Source organism: Uloborus diversus, chromosome 5, assembly GCF_026930045.1.
Source record: "Uloborus diversus isolate 005 chromosome 5, Udiv.v.3.1, whole genome shotgun sequence".
Classification (NCBI taxonomy): domain Eukaryota; kingdom Metazoa; phylum Arthropoda; class Arachnida; order Araneae; family Uloboridae; genus Uloborus; species Uloborus diversus.
The window spans coordinates 150,302,895-150,319,648 of record NC_072735.1 but is presented as its reverse complement, the minus strand read 5'-3'; the positions used below and the strand labels follow the sequence as shown (position 1 = coordinate 150,319,648).

General features: G+C 31.7%; 1 protein-coding gene across 1 annotated transcript in view; it reads left to right on the top strand.

Moving 5' to 3' along the window:
• The window catches only part of LOC129223192 (PDZ domain-containing protein 7-like), a 314,458-nt gene that overhangs the window by 127,991 nt on the left and 169,713 nt on the right, over positions 1 to 16,754 (top strand). Inside the window, exon 7 of the mRNA XM_054857759.1 lies at positions 7,026 to 7,134. Within this exon, the coding sequence (XP_054713734.1) occupies positions 7,026 to 7,134 (109 nt within the window). The remainder of the gene's footprint in view (positions 1 to 7,025; positions 7,135 to 16,754) is intronic.

Here is a 16,754-nt window from a genome sequence, read left to right as displayed (position 1 = left end):
ATAAATGTAGCAAGATCAACTTCAATTTTTGAGTGCTGCAAATAAGAAATCATGTACCCGAACAAAGCTCTTATAAATAGTCTTTAGAATTAAAAGACATTTTACATTTTATTTTTTCTTTGCATATGCATCAAACTAGCAGGAGCAGAGAGGTACTTTTAAGCATTTGAAGCATGTTTTAAATTTCCTTGTGTTGGTCTGCTTCAGGTCTATTAGGCCCATTTTCATGATGAGATCAGCCGTCTTAATAAAAACTGGGAATGGATCAGGGTTGGCTTTTTGCCGGCAGAAACTGGTTTTTGCCCTGCCGGTGGCAGAAACTGGTTATAACCGGTAAAAACCGGCAGAAACTGGTAGAAACTGGCAAAAACTAGAAAACGTTTTTAATAGCTCTAGTAATTACTTAATGACAGGCAATTAAGTAAAATAAAATATATAACTCATTTCGTCATTGCAAAAACTTAATATAATAGTTATTTAATAATTAGTGTAAAAATATGTTAAATAACAAGACTGACATTTCTAAAGCAAAGTAAAATTTATCGTAGTTAAAACTGCTATGTGTTAGAAATTTTAGCCTTGTAATGTTGTAAGTAACAAATTTTTTAGTTTGTTTATAATTATTTTGTTTGCATTTAATATAAAGTGTGATATATCAAATATTTAAATAAATACAGATTTTTTTTATTTCATTGAATTCTAAAATTCAGAAACTTGTCATTTTACACTTAATATAACTGAATAAAGCTATTCTCAAAGAACAAAGAGCTCCCCCTCCCCCTTTTGATTTCTATGGAAAGCTAATAATCCAATTATATAAGTACTAACACAGTCTTCAACTTTGCTGTATGTAAGAAACAATATAATTGGTTAGATTCACTGACTCATAAATGTAAAGAGTTTCATTGGTTGAAACTAGGGGTGCAACATGGATGTGGATGTTTTGGAAACATCGATTTTTTTGTTAAAACATCGATGTTTTTAACATCGATGTTTTCTTTCAATGTTTTTGGACTATCAATGTTTTGGTTTCGATGTTTTTTTGATGCTGATGTTTTTGCATTTTAATTGAAAATTATCATAAAATTTTGCTCCAATCTTCTCGCCAGGTAATTAAGTTTACTTATGGAGTTGCCAAAAAAAAAATCAAGTTTTTGCACCCGTTTTATAAGAACAATTTTTCTGCGTAGAGGATGATTTTTGGGAAGATCACTACAAGATAGTAAAAGATTAACTAGAGAGTAAAAAAGAGATCAAAGCTATTGGAAGAACCTGACACTGGTAGTCTGGTGCCAGAACTTGCAGTCTATTTAAAGGCTTCAGTTCTTAAACTAAAGGAAAATTCTATACGCATTTGATAGTGATGGAAACTTCTGTTCCATCGAAAGAGATGTTTCTCAGACTGGTGGGATAGTCTGCGAAAAGAGAAATGCCCTTCTGGGGGGACAAAGTAAGGAAACTTCTTTTTCTCCAAACTGTCAACACCAATATTCGGGCTTACTTATCAATTTCCTCCAACAAGTCGTCCGTCTATTACCTTAAATTTGTGTTTAATTATTAACTAACAGTACAACACATATTTCTTACTCTTAAAAATTATTGTTAGAGTTAATTTTGTATTTTTAAAATGATTAGCACAACTTTTTCTCATCATTCAACTGACGGTAAGTGCATGATGCATTTTTTCTTAGATTCTTTTTTGATGTAAATTTACTTTTAGTTTAATTCAGTTTGAAAATATTTCCTTATTACTATAACTAGATTGTATTAACCGGTGCTTGTCTTATTATCAATTTTTGCCCAACTATAATACCAAGCTGTTGCGAAATTATTCTTATTAAATTATATTCATGATTTGAGGTTCAGTATTTTCAATATATTCGTCGGATACGTATTCTTCTGTATTGCTTAAATTAGTGTAGTATATTCAAAAATGTATGTTATACATTGATAAAAAGATCGATGTTTTAATTTCTAACATCGATGTTTTGATGGGATTGAAAGAATCTTCTCAAATTTCTCCTTTGTGCACAACAAATTAAGAAATTGTTTAGGTTTAGAAACAGCGTCAAAACTTGTATTTTGTTACAGGCTGCTGCAGTGTGAAAATGTAAAATTTAATTTTGAATGGTGATAGTGTTGTAAATAAATTGTATTTGGGTTAATATTTAATTATTTTTCTTATACATTTTCTATTGTATGCCAGAAATTGCATTTATGTCATTTTTTGAGTTTCTGCCAGTTTCTGCCATAAATGTGGCAGAAAGGGGTTTTTGCCATGCCGGTTTTAACCGGTTTCTACCAGTGGTTTTTACCGCCTTGGCAGAAACCTGCCAACCCTGGAATGGATTGATGTTTCTGGGGCTTCCGTAAAATTGCGACGACTTTTCGGTGAACTTAGAAAAATGCCCTCAGTTGTGCAATAAGAAATTGATTGATCCTACTCTACTGCGCTGAAGAGCCTTTTACATTACCAAAACTTAACACTGATCAGCATTAATACAGGGTGGCAAGAAATAACTTGGACACAAATGATACAGTACAATGTTAATGAAAATATTACAATGAAACTTCAAAATTAATAAGAATATATTATTTCGGCAAATATATTTACAAAGTGGCTACCTTTAATCTTAATAGAGAGCTTTAAACGTGTCAAAAGTTTTGGGCTATGGGTCGCAACGCCCTTACTGATATTTTATCCCTTTCCTTGCATAAGGATTTCCTTAAAGATGCCAAAGTTTTATGATGTTTAGCACACACCCTTCTGTTCAATATGAACCAAACAGAATAATCCATTGGGTTTAAATCTGGGGTATACGATGACCATTCTCTTGTGCTGCTCTAATGAAGTTTGGAAAATGCGGCTTGCACCAATCTTTATTGTCTTAGCTCAGTGTAAATGTGCCGAATCCTGTTGGAAATTCCATTTTCTGTTTTCAAAGAACTTTTTCGACCAAGGAAAGACAATATCTTCCAAAATGAGTTTGATATCTGTTTCTAGACTAATTTTAGCCCCAGATCAACAAAATAGTGGTGTTTTCCCACAAGCACATATCCCATCCCAAACCCTTACAGAATAGGGTTCGTTGGCGCCGTTTAACAATGTAAGATCTTCGAGATAAGGGTGTGTGCCAAACCTCATAAAACTTCGGAATTCCTGAAAAAATCCTTTGGGGAAAGTATCAGTGTGTGAGTTACGGCCCATAGCCGAAAACTTTGAAAATTTATTAGACGACAAAATGTATTAGACTAAAATATATTAAACGGCATTATGTAGTCATACTTATTTTGAAGTTTGGAAGCAATATTTTGCTCAGCATTAAAATTACAATGCATTATGTGTGTGTCAAAATTAATTTTTGTCACCCTGTATTTTAAAAAGTCAAAATAGTAAGAATTTGGAAAACGAGTTTAACAAAACACATAAAGTATTATGCTACAGAGCCATCGCTCCCAAAAACTTTAATTTCTAAAGCAATAAATAATCTAAACCACCGATGAAATGATATTTATAACAATAATTATAATTAATCTCCGTCGCGTAAGCGAACTGCAAACGAATTTCCACAAATCAAATGATTCCAGTGGAAAGATGTGATGGATTTTTCCCGAACTCAGAACTGTCAAACTTCTTCAATTGTGATTAGTCTTGAAGATGCAACCAAGCACAAACCATAAATTACAAACAATTGTACTTTCGGAACGGACGTTAATTTGACAGTTGCCTTGACGAAATGATTCAATGAAAATTTCCAAGGCCAAACAAATGATATCACTCTCAACACCTGGTATATTAACTTTTCACTACAGCGTTCATTACCATATTGGAAGAAAAAGAAAAAAAACCTTCATATCATTGCTCACAATGTAATCAATTTTAACAAATCCTTCATGAGATAAGATGAAACCAATATCACGATTGTGAATACATAATTTATTTAATTTTCACAATGAACAATCCCTATTATAGCTATCATAGAAAAATATCTCATTACTCACTAAACAAGCCTTTTTCAACGATTATTTAAAGATATCAAATGAAGCCAATGTCACGTTTACGCATATAATTACTTAGTTTTCACTACAAAAAATATTTTATTGAAACGGACAAAGCCTGTTAGTCATGAAAAAGTAATTAATATTAAATTAATGGTTCGCCGATTAAGTGGCTAAGTTGCTGAAAGGCAGCAGGTGAAGATAGCTCCTGAAACCCCATTAATTGTTTCTAACTCCACGAAAGGACTTTAATTATAATGGATATTATTAGAGTCCACATAATAAACTTGAAAAAAGAACTTCTTTTCAAGTCTAATTAAAAGTAAACAAACCTGGTTTTGCAACTTTTTTCTCGACAAGTTATTATGAATTAGATGTTTTTTGTCCTTATTAAAAGAGTGCCGGTTTCTGTTTTTTTTTACTGTGAGAGCATTTCTCGCCAATTCCTTTTTTTCTTTTTACATGCATTAATGGTTGAATAAGCTATAAAATTGAAACTTCAATATTGAACATTAATCAGACTTTTAGAGAAGAACAATCAAGAAGAGAAGAATTTTCAAGAAACATTAACATAAAAACTTTGCGCATTTCGAAATTATTTTACCCAAGATAAATTCTTGTTAAACTCCAAGGTGCCCATTAAGGCAGTGTCATATCCATATAAAGGTTGCAGTATCATAAATCTATTGAAAGGCTTAGTGAAAAAAAAAAAAGAACTGTTATGAGGTACGAAGGTAACGTCTCCGTTTCTATAATCTTTGGGGCCTGCAGTTTCACATGACTATTGAAGGACTTGGTGGAAGAATATTTTATGTTGAAAATAAGTATATCAGAAAAAAAAAACGGCTTAAAATTTTGTCTTCCTTATTTTTTTCGCTTCATGTAGAGTTTCCTAGTAAAGTTGACAAGTATTTATAAAAAAAACGGTAAATAGTAAACAACAACGTTTTGTTACTCATAATTAGCAGATTACTGCAGACACGTGTTTCGGGGTTATAGGGATCCTTTTTCAGTAAAAAAGAGTAAGCTTTTGGATGTAAAGACATCCGGTAAAAGCAAAGAGATTGAACAACAGACAGCTTAAATATGTAGTAAAAATATCAAATTAACAAAACAAAACAAAAAAAATGTAACGATTTAATTGCGACATTTAGTGAATGGTAAAATACACATAGTACTGGAAAAAAATAACATGAACATTATTGCCAATTTATTCATTAGAGTTTCATTTTGCCAGAAAGAAATTTTATTATGAGATTTTTTGAGAAATGTCTAATTCTCAAATTAAACATTTAGACTCAAATTAGAAAATTGGCTTTTCTTCTTCGAAGGAAATCATGTAATAAATTTCGGCTCTGAGTTCCATTTTGTCTCGTTTCTTTTGTTAATTTGCTATTTTTACTATTTAAGTTGTCTGTTGTTCATTCTTCTTGTTTTACCGAATGTCTTCACACCCAAAAGCTCACTATTTTGAAAAAGGGGTTGTATATAACCCCGACACACGTGTCTCCAGTAATCTGCTAATTTAGTGCGTCAAAAAAGTTGTTGTTTGCCATACGTACAATGTCGTTTATTTATTGCTTGTAATACAAGTTGTCCGAAAGGACTTGACACATTTTAAAACTTCATAGAAAAGCAACAAATTGTTGTAAAATAATGAACTTTGCACCATTTTACTTCATAGGCTCAAGAATTTCTTATAACTTCGGGAAAGAAAAGAAATGTAGCTATGAATAATCGCTGTATCGTTACAAAAAAAAATGTTTTTCGAAACATGACAGACAATACTGCTGTCACAATGTAAATTAATTAAAATTATTTTCTTTTTCTTCTTGTTTTCTTTTACGAAGTTATAAAAATTCTTGCACCTATGAAGCATTATGGCCCAAACCGCATATTGATATGACAATTTGTTGAGTTTTTAAAATGTATCAAAGCCTTTTCAGACACCCTGTACAACGAAGTTGGATTAATATAACGAAGTAAACTTAAGGGTTGGTAGGTATGATGTGTAGGATAGAGCATTTTATAGTAAGGCTTAAAGGTCTCTTTTTGAAATCAGATATGTTTTGTGGTAAAAATTCTTTCAAATGAATGTTTTAACCGGATATATTTTTAACTCTACTGGAAGTGTACGTATTTCAATCAGTGAAATTCTGCAATGAGTCTCAAATATTTAGTCAGGCATATTTTCATCATTTTCATCCTTTGTATTATAAATAAAATTCAGCATCGTGGGAAATATGAGGCATAAAAGTAGTTGGAATTTTTTTTAAATAACGCATAAGAATGTTTATTTAAAAAATAAAACACAAACTGTCAATCATTTTAAACGTTGAGCAATAAGTTACCAGTCCTTAAGCTAGCGCCGAGGCAGAACTACTTACAATACACCGACAGCCCAGTTATCACATCCAGAGACTGCAGTTTCGTCTTTGCTATGGATTCATCAGTTTGGAATAGTGAATATACGAGCTGTAGGAAGATGTCATTCCATTTAAACCGAGAGTGCCAACAAACTGGTAGCTAAACTAAATTTAGCCGTATCCATGGTGCAGTTCAACTCGCAAATTGAAGCCACAGCTTTAATTTACGAGTCACACTTTAAATTCAGTATTCGCTCTAGCTACCAGTTAGTTGGCACATTCGGCTTCAATGAGATGGCATCCGCCCCCAGCTTGGTTTATTCACTATTTAGACTGATGAGTCTATACCAAAAACGAAACTGCAGTCTCAGGATGTGATAACCGGGCTTTTGGTATATTGCATGTGATTCTTAAATATTACTTTTAAAAAAAGTATGTATATTTTCCTTCCCTGTGATCTTCTATTTAAAAAAAAAGTAGTTTATTTAATTATGGAATTATCTTTATAATGGTCCTTCCTGTTTCAGCACTTTTTACTCCTTCCAAACAAATTTCCCTCTTCTAAAAAGTAAGGGAGTATTTTCACGCCATGAAAACAACTTATCTGTATCGCTTGACTAGATGAAACGTACCAAAATGTCCTTTTCTTTTGCTTTTCAGTATTCCTTGATGACAGAAATCCGGTCACTAGTAAGAGACGAAGACCTGGACAAGTTTGACGAACTTATTTACCGAAGAGAATTGCAAGTTATGAAGGTAAATCTTCCTAGTTTCAATTTTGCAGCAAAGCCTTGCAGCTCGGTGGATGAATTGCCAAATAATTGGTTGGTCTAGAATTCAAAACATATCGACCGATTCAAAACAATTTTCAACTTTCTTCAAAAACTACATAAGTTGAAAAAAAAAATTGAATTTTTAACACCTTAAATTCACATTATGTTTTGCCCCCATGCACTTGACTAACTGTACAAAGCATTTAAAATACAAATGAGCTTAATATTAAACGAATAAACACTGCAATTAATATTAGAAGGTCTTAATTAATATGCAAGATGTTAACGACAAGAACTTTATCATTTAATAATAACAAAAATAATTTTTGACTTACAACAAAATATTACAATATGAGGATTAACTTTTGAAAATTACTTGTATTATTTCATTCTTTGATTTTCAGAGGTAATTTTTCTTAATTGGAAGAGACTACATGTGTTACAGTACAGTTAAAATATTGCTAGGTAGGTGGCGCAAAAAGCAGAGTAAATATTTCACCATTTCACTTTGCCCCCACATTCCCCTACAAAAAGGAATTGCGAGTATTTTATTTGTTGACAAATAGACATTGATCTCTCTCCTCTCTCTCTCTCTCTTTGTTTTCCTACAATGAAATCGTTACCATTCGCGTGAATAACGACTTTAAGCATTGTATTTCAAATTTGCTTTGAAAAAAAGTTTATAATTCAAGTTCTATGTAACTTAAAAGTTCCAAACAAATTTCATCAGACGTAGAAAAACTCATTCTCTTGATTAGCATTAATATTTTTAATATGCGAGTAATTTTAAATACCAAAATTGTGAATGATGATATTTTTCACTATTTTTAATAAACATCCTTGGTAATTAAAGTTTTACAAAGATGAGATAAAGCTAAGAACACTCTCGAGTCCCTTTTCGAACAAAGAATTGTCACAATGTGTTTTAAAACTCACAGCTTTGTGACTTGTAGCTGCTAACTTGAGATAATTCAAATAAAAAAGAACATTCTAAAATATTGGAAAAAATAAACTAAAGCAGAAATGTTTTACCGATCTTAATTGGAAAAGAATTAAAGAACTAAGAGAAAAAAAGAGCTTCTTCATTTCATTCCCAGAAGATATCTTTTCCCTTTTTCTTAATGTTTGAGACGACCAAAAATAAGACTGCAGCACTTCGGATAAATCTTGTTATGTCAGTTTTTTCTAAAAAAGAACGTATTAAAATATCCCATTAAACAGATCGTTTTGGGACCTTTAGGTCGTTTGATCCCAGAAAAAAAATCATCAAAAGTTTTTAATGATGAAAGTTTTTAGCATGTAAGTTTATTTTGAATTTCGCGGAATTTTAAAAAGGTTTGTGCTGGCAGGTCTGAATGTAACTTAAAATCCAATTTAAAAAGAATGAAATGAACTTTTTTTTTACAAGATACGAAATGTTGACTAAAAAGTTTGTTTTTTGTTAATTTTATCAATTACGTAGGAATCTGTTCCTCACGATGATATAGTGAAGTAGCTAATGATGCTTTTTCCAGGTATTAACGGTTATCGGACTCATACGTGCTAAATTTTCCCACATTTCTCGAAAAGGAATAATAAATTTCATTTTTTAGCAATTCATATACCTACTTTATTTTGTTTTATCTCCGTATTTGTTGGTTTTATTTAGCGTAGTTAGGGCATTGCAAAATGATTTATTAAAGGAAAATCTTTGAAATAGATTCGTTGAAATATAATAGTTGAATAAAAATAGATTTGGTAGCTGAACGTTACCGTCCAAGCAATTCCCAACTAAGTAAGAGTACATAACTACACAAATAGTATTATGGAGGAATCTAGAAAAAATATCTTAGTAACGAGCTGATGTGTGCATCACATGACTTCCTTTTTCACCAATTTAACGTTTTTTCCCCATTATTGCAATTTTAATGTGATTCAAGAGTTAACTCTCTAAATATCACCAACAATGGCCACATTAAAACCAGATTTTTAAAAAAAATCGCCAAATTTGTCGCTAAATTGGCGACAAAACTTGGCGACCAAAAGACTGGCGATATATTGCCAAATTGTAACACCAATTGATTTTGCATCGAAATTAACAATGATTTCCACCCAAAAAGGGGCAAAAGACCCCTTTAGAAACACCCGAATGCAGCCAAAAGGAGAGGTGCACAACTAGACCCCACTAGGAATCTACGTACCAAATTTTAACTTTCTAGGACATACCGTTCTTGAGTTATGCGACATACATACACACATACGCACATACATACGTATATACAGACGTCACGAGAAAACTCGTTGTAATTAACTCGGGAAACGTCAAAATGGATATTTCGGGCGTCTGTACGTTTTTAGGTACATATGTACGTGTGGTCGGGTAGAAAAAAAAAAAAAACTCAACATTCATTCGGGTGTGAGCAAAATGGAAATTAAGAACTATTCTTGAGTGAAAATTTTTTCGCGAATACAATACCTAATTTTTTGTAAAAGGAAGTAAAAATCAAAAGATCACGAGTTTTTGGTTTGTAGATTCATCAAAAAAAAAAAAAATGACTTTGAATTATAATATTTTGAATGAATGCATGAATGTGTTAATTGTCACCATGTAATAGAATGATTAAGCCAATAAAACCAAATAGTATCTCAAACAGTTATTCAGGAAATTTCATTAGAATCGAATAATGCTTCCAAACATAAAAGACATATTTTGGACTATATTGTTATCGAAAACGGACCAATTTTTGAACTTGAGCTATCTGCGGGAAACGCTTGTCAGAGTTTAAAATTTCATTTTGTCTTCAAATGAGGAAAAAAAAAGATAGAAATGAAATGAGAAATAAAGAGCAAAAGAAAGAAAAGTTAAGAAAAGAAATAATTTGAAATGGAACAGAGACAAGTGCTTTTGAAAACATTCTATGAGCTATAAATTGAAAGATATTTCTTTTACGCCGTTTGCAAAATCTAAACTACAATCGTAATACAATTCAAATTCAAAATAAATGTATGTATTTCTGAGTGAGGAAGAAACTTTTTTTTTCTTCTCAGCGAATAAAAATGAAGTTACGTGACAGCATCAAAACATATCAGTATAAATATATTATAGTATCAGTTTCTGAACTAGGTTTTGAAAGTTTTGCTGCAAATCTTCAATTAATTATAGTGAAAAGAGTTTTTTTCCTCTAACTTAGAAATACGTCGACTTAGAAAAAAATATAAAAATGCACCAGAATGTAAACGAAATTTTAAAACTTTTTTAAACTTCTTTCAAATTAGCTATAATTTAAAATTTTTTAATTTCGTGAAAATTTTCAGAAAAGTAGGGTAACGCGGAGAAAAGCGAAATAGCGGGGCAAAGTAAAATCGTGAAATATTTACTCATCTTTTATTGACACTTACCTAGTAATATTTAACCTATGTAGTAACATATGTAGTTCCAGACAAGAAAAAATATATCTCTGAAAAAGTTCTTGTTAACATTTTAAATATTAATTAGGTTCTTCTAAAAGTTCGTGAAGTGTTTACTTACTTAATATTTAGTTGATTTGTATTTTTAATATTTTCCGCAAGTAGTCAAGTGCACGCGGTTTCAAAGTGGATCGGGCAAAGTGAAATACAGTTAACCCTCGTTTATCGCGGTTAATTCGTTCCAGACTTCACAGCGATAACTGAATTTCTTCGAAGTAGGATTCTGTATTTATAAACCGAATATTTTCCTAACTAGAGTGCATAAAACTTACTGACGACAGTTTAAATAGGTTTTTAACATAGTTAGATCTCCCTAGACATGAAACAGCACCCTTATCCAACATTACATTTGTATTACTTAATATATTGCACAAAATTTGAGAAAACGAGATATATTAGACGGAATCGATATCACATTAACTATATTGGGAAATAAAGTACACACACACACACATGCAGTTCTTACACACTACTACTAACCTACGAAAATAGCTCAACTTCAATTTGTTCAATGACGAATTAATTTCCAGTTAGTGTGACCGTATGTGCCCCCCTTTCTTCCTCTACATTTATCTTCATCAAAGGTATTACGCATACAGCTTAAATGCTAGTACGTTGTTGAACACTATTAGAGAAATATGTATCCCCTAGTAATAATACAGTGATTTATACTTAGCAGTTAGCGTTTAAAGTTAAATTGAGATAAACTTTCTTCGACGATTTTAAACCTCCACTCCCTCAAACTCGTACAACTACAGTCCCCAAGAAGAGCTTACCTTATTTAAAAGACATAATTTGTAATTCTTTTGTAAGAAAAAGTTGACACGAGAACATAAAAAAGGCTCATTGTTATAACTGAAAAGAAAAAAAAACAGAAAAAACCGCGATGTAGTGAAACCGCGAAAGTCGAAGCGCGAAGTAGCGAGGGACGACTGTAGTTCATTTCGTTTACTCATTCAATCATTTACAAAATCACTTACGTATTCATTAATTTACTAATATTTCCATTCATTCATTTAATAATTCACTTATTAATTCATTCTTTAACGTATTTTCTTATTCTTTCACTATTTTATCCCCTCTTTTTTTTTCATTATGTATCAATTAATAAATTACTTAGTTTATATTAGTTTAGTGTTTCATTACCTTTCCATTTATTAAATTATCCTTTTATTTGCTCATTATTTTGCTCAAAAATATTTTTCAAAATCGAATAGAAAATATTTCATTCGAAAAATATTTCCTTTTTCACTTTGCCCCTTGAAAAAAAAAATAGTGAAATTTTTTATTTTTTGAAGGCACAATTTTATTGCCAAAAAGAAAAAATGATGTTTCAATGCAAGTTTTATTTTAAAATACAATGTTCTTTCTTTATATATTGTAATTTTCAAAACAAATTTCCAATTTGCTTATTATGAAAAAGCTCAGTAATCTTAACTATTTCACTTTGCTCTACATTCCCTACCTTTCATATTAAAATTTACACTAAAACAAAGACTGCATACAAAATAATTTGTAAAAAAGGGTGTAAAAGATTGGTTGACAATGTATAGAAGAACTATGTTTATGTTTTTGCACAAACCTACTCATAACTGTTTGAATGGAGTTGTTTCCTTCAGTCAAAAGTAGTACTTTTTGTCACTGAAATTGATAGAATAACCAAAAAAAAAAAAAAAAAAAAAGAACATGGACCCAGAAAATACTTTCATTTTCCCAACAGTAATTTTTAAATTTATTTTTTAAAATGTCCGATTTTTCCAACAAAGCGTTGTCTAGATGAGGTCATAAATGATGCTCTTTGGCGCATTTTTCTACCACGTTTCCACGTATGATCATCAAGAAGCGAATTAAAATTGCGCTCTACGCTTGCTATCAACCATATCGTTGCCAATACACGTGAGTAAAGATGCGAATTAAATATTTTGCACTGTGTATGGCATTTCATCATTTGTGATGTCATCGGCAGAAGCGTAAATAATGAAAGCGCGCCGATTAAAGTAATTTTTTTAAAATAGTAAACTTGGTCAAATTACTTAAAAAATGGTCGGATCCTATGTTTTTAATCATGTTCTTTCAGAAAAAAATACTTTAAAAATTTTGGAAACCACCCCATTACCCTTTAAGGGACTTCATCAGCAGCTCAGATGAATCACTGCTAAACCAAGTCCTTTTCGCGGGCCCCATTCACACAATGATTTAAATTTGTGAACTAATATAAACAGAACTGAAAGTAGATTGTAGATAAAAAGTTGAAGTAGGGGAATGTGGGGCAAAGTAAAATAGTTAGGACAACTTTCGTTTTTCAAAATGAACAAGTTGGATATTTGTTCTGAAAATTACGGTACGTAAAGAAAGAACAATTTACTTTACAATAAAACTTGCATTGAAACATTATTCTTTACTTTTGTCAGCAAGTGTTTACCTCAAAAAAAAAAAAAGGGAGGGGGGGGGGGGGCAAAAAAGGCTGATTTTGTCGACTTTTTGTGCGAAGGAAAAAAGCGTAATTAATACAACAGTAAGAGAGATAAATTGTATTTAAATGTCGTCTGTTCCCTTCTCACAAATTAGTTGCTGGCGATTTATCGCAAAAATCTCAATGATTTAAAATATTTATCTCTTGCCACCTTGTAATTTTTTTGTCAAATAAATTGTTTGTCATTTAAGCAAGTCTTTTAAAATAAATTACAACTTTCTATCTTTGTATCTGCGTTTGCTTGGATATTTCAACAATTCTGAAATTGTAACGGTCATCAAATTTTTATGTGCGTAATTTCAATTTTATAGCCATGCTGTTTTATGTAACCCGATGCAAATAAATATTTCCTTACTCTTTGTTAACGCATGCAAAGGAAAAAACATTCTTCGATCAGACATTGAAACCAAAAACTAAACACGAATGAATTTTGATCGCCTATTTCAAAATTATCAAAATCTTTCCGTTTTTGCAAAGCACAATTTTGTAACGAGCAATGGTACCATTGTACGTTAAATCCAAGAATTCACATTTTTCTCGTATATCTATCTAATTAATTCTTGGATCTCGAACAAAGTTTTGTAATGGCCACAACATACAAGGTTTATTCTGTCTGCGTTCTAAAAATAAAGCTATGAGTAAGATGCCTCTGAAATTAAGAAGTAGTGTAAATCCTTGAGCATATCGCGAAGAATAAGGGTATTTTGGCAGTTTAGCTACTGTTAAGAATATCTCTTGAGCGAAAAATTATATAGTTATGACACGGTTTTGTAGAGCTTGTTCTTAAGATATCATGACGAAGAAGATACTCCGAAAGTTCAGAAATGGCTAAGAACAGTTCTTAAGCCAAAAAACATCAGATATTGTTACAAGAAAACTGACTGTGAAATCATGATTAATGAAATTTGTTAGTAAAAATGTGTATAAGAAAACATTGGTTAAGGCCCTTGTTTAGGGCGGTAGCTTACTAAAAAATACCATGCTTTGCCATCAATCTTTGAGTTGAACCGCACCATTGCTGCGGTCACTTATCTGGTGAGTTAATTCTACATTAGCTACCAGTTTGATTGGCTCTCTTGGCTCCCTTAAGAGGTTTTTCGCCTCCAGCTCATGTGGTTCCTATTCCGAGCTGATGAGTGCTAAAAAGCACGAAACTGTAGTCCTTGGATGGGATAACTGAGCTGGCGGTGTATTTTAAGCATAAATGTAATTATTGTATCGCATAGTTCGAAATCAACTATTAACTGAATGCTGCGCGGAAGTTGGGTTACATTTCAAAACAAGGATTTGATTCTTGACGATATATGTATCGTATGATTTTAATTAGTTACAACAGTTTAGTTCTAGTTTCAGATGTTAAATACAATTAGTCATGAAAATGAATTCCAATGCTTATGATTTAGTCCACTAAGTTTTTGTCATTTCAATGATGATATTATTATTAATTCAGTTGTGCATCGTTTAATTATTAGTTAAGTTTGTGTTCACTTAAAATTTTTTTGTCCTGAAAACGGGTTTTTCCTTCAGTCAAAAGTACTAAGGTGCGGGTAATAAGGCTTACCTAAGGGAAATTTGTAATAAAATAAAAATTATGCATTCGAATATCAAATTGTAATATTAATTAAACATACAGATCAATTACTGCAAGAAACTAACAAAAAATCACAAGTTTTGCAGAAAACAATCATGAAATAAAACATTTTTTAAAACCTTGTCATTAGGCCTTATTATACTATGGTAGGATAATAAGGCCTTAGAACTTTAACGCTCTTAAATAATCAAAATAAGCTTTTAACATTGATAATTGAGATCAATTGTAATATATATGCTTTAATCATGCTTAAAGTCTTCAAAATGACAAAAAAATTCTTTGTTTAACGACTGTCATGGCACTCAAAACTATCTTTGTCATAGACTCACACCGACGCATTCCTTATGATACCACTTGCCGCACTTTAGATATAGTCTCATGTCATTTCATCGTATTCTCTCACAAGTGTGTGACAGTACAAAATGACACCGCTTTCTTTAGATCATTTCCTTCATTGAGGATTTACGTCTTTTTTTATTTTCTTCTCTTTCTTGTTTCTGTCAAACAAGTCTTTGATGACTGGGGGTTCCTGGTCAATCAATGACTTTTCTTCTAACAACCAGTGGAGTTTTTTTTTTTTTTTTCGTAATTTTGTCTCGTGTAGGCAGAAGCTCCTAAAATGCTGTACTTTTTATTGGAGCGAGCCGCAAATTGTCTTTTTCATCGTCCGAACTTGAGCCGTAAACCATGTGGTAAAGCTTTTCAGAAGCTCTGCTTGGAGTACTACTATAACACTGAACCAATTAGTAAATAGCTGTAACTACTTACAAATATTCATAATATATTGAGAAAGATTTAAAATAAGTTGTAAAACTGACAAACATTGTTGCAAAAACAAAGAAGTATAATAAGGCCTACGATCAAATTTGGTAGGCCTTATCAGCCGCTGACATCATGTACAAAGAAGTACATAAAAGTACAATAATTGGTTTAGATATATAATTCAGACATCAAAGATCGATAGAAGCATTGATAACAGAAACCTGGAGCACAAAACTATAGCTCTAAAAGTGTAATATTACAAAAATTATTTAACATTCAGCCTGACGATTTTTTTATTCTTTGTGTTGCACAACCGCTCCGCGCAAATGAATCGCGTCGCAAAATGGTCGCAACAAGTGAGCAACATGTCGCGAACAGTATTGCCATCTATGAGTGTTTGCTGCCTATGAGTGCGTCCTTGAGTGGATACGAACATTTTAAATTGTATTTTTGTTGTTTAGGCCTTATTAACCGACAGGCCTTATTACCCGCATCTACCTTGCATACTTTTAGTCACTGAAATTAATAGAATAAGCAAAAAATAATAACATGAAACCAGAAAATACTTAGTCTTCTCAACATTTAACTTTTGATTAATTTTTAAAAAGTCCGATTTCTAAAACAAAAATGTTTCTTTGCTTCACGTCCCAAGTGAAGACAGCCATCTTGGATCGGGGCGTGTAGTTGTCTTTTCTGACAAGATTTCGTCTTCTAGTGATTTTTAACTGCGTGCAATTATTAGCGGAACGAGAACTATTAGTTAAAAAAATATATATTCATTTGGCGAAGATTGGCAATGTCTTGAAACTTTGTTGTGGTAACCCTAGTGACTTGCTCACGTGTAACGTCAGCAGCGAAAATGAAAACAATTAAACGCCAATTAAGCTTTTTTTAACAGCGAAAATAAGTCAAAATTAAGGAAAAAAAGTCCATGTTTTCGACCATGCTCTTTCAAAAGAAAAAATGTTTTTGAAAATTGGGAAACAGCCGAATTTATCACCACTGAGTTTTGAAAGCATCTTTTAAATTAATTTATTTCTTGCATATGGCTCTCTGAAAGAATTTTGTTCTCATAATAATAAAAAAAAGAACTACATATTTCTGTCTTGAAAACTCTTTATTGTAGGAAACAAAGTTGTTCTACTTGTGTTGACACTGTGCTTGCTGAGAAACAACTGTTGCAATAGTCATTTGATTTTCCTCAGAATTTACATACAGATGAACGTGACAACAAAACTTGCTGCTAGGTTGACTTGTCAACATTTAGGGGTGCAGCAATTGCTAATAAATTAATCAATAACGCAGCTCATTAATTAACCAATAACAAAGTTATGTTATACGCT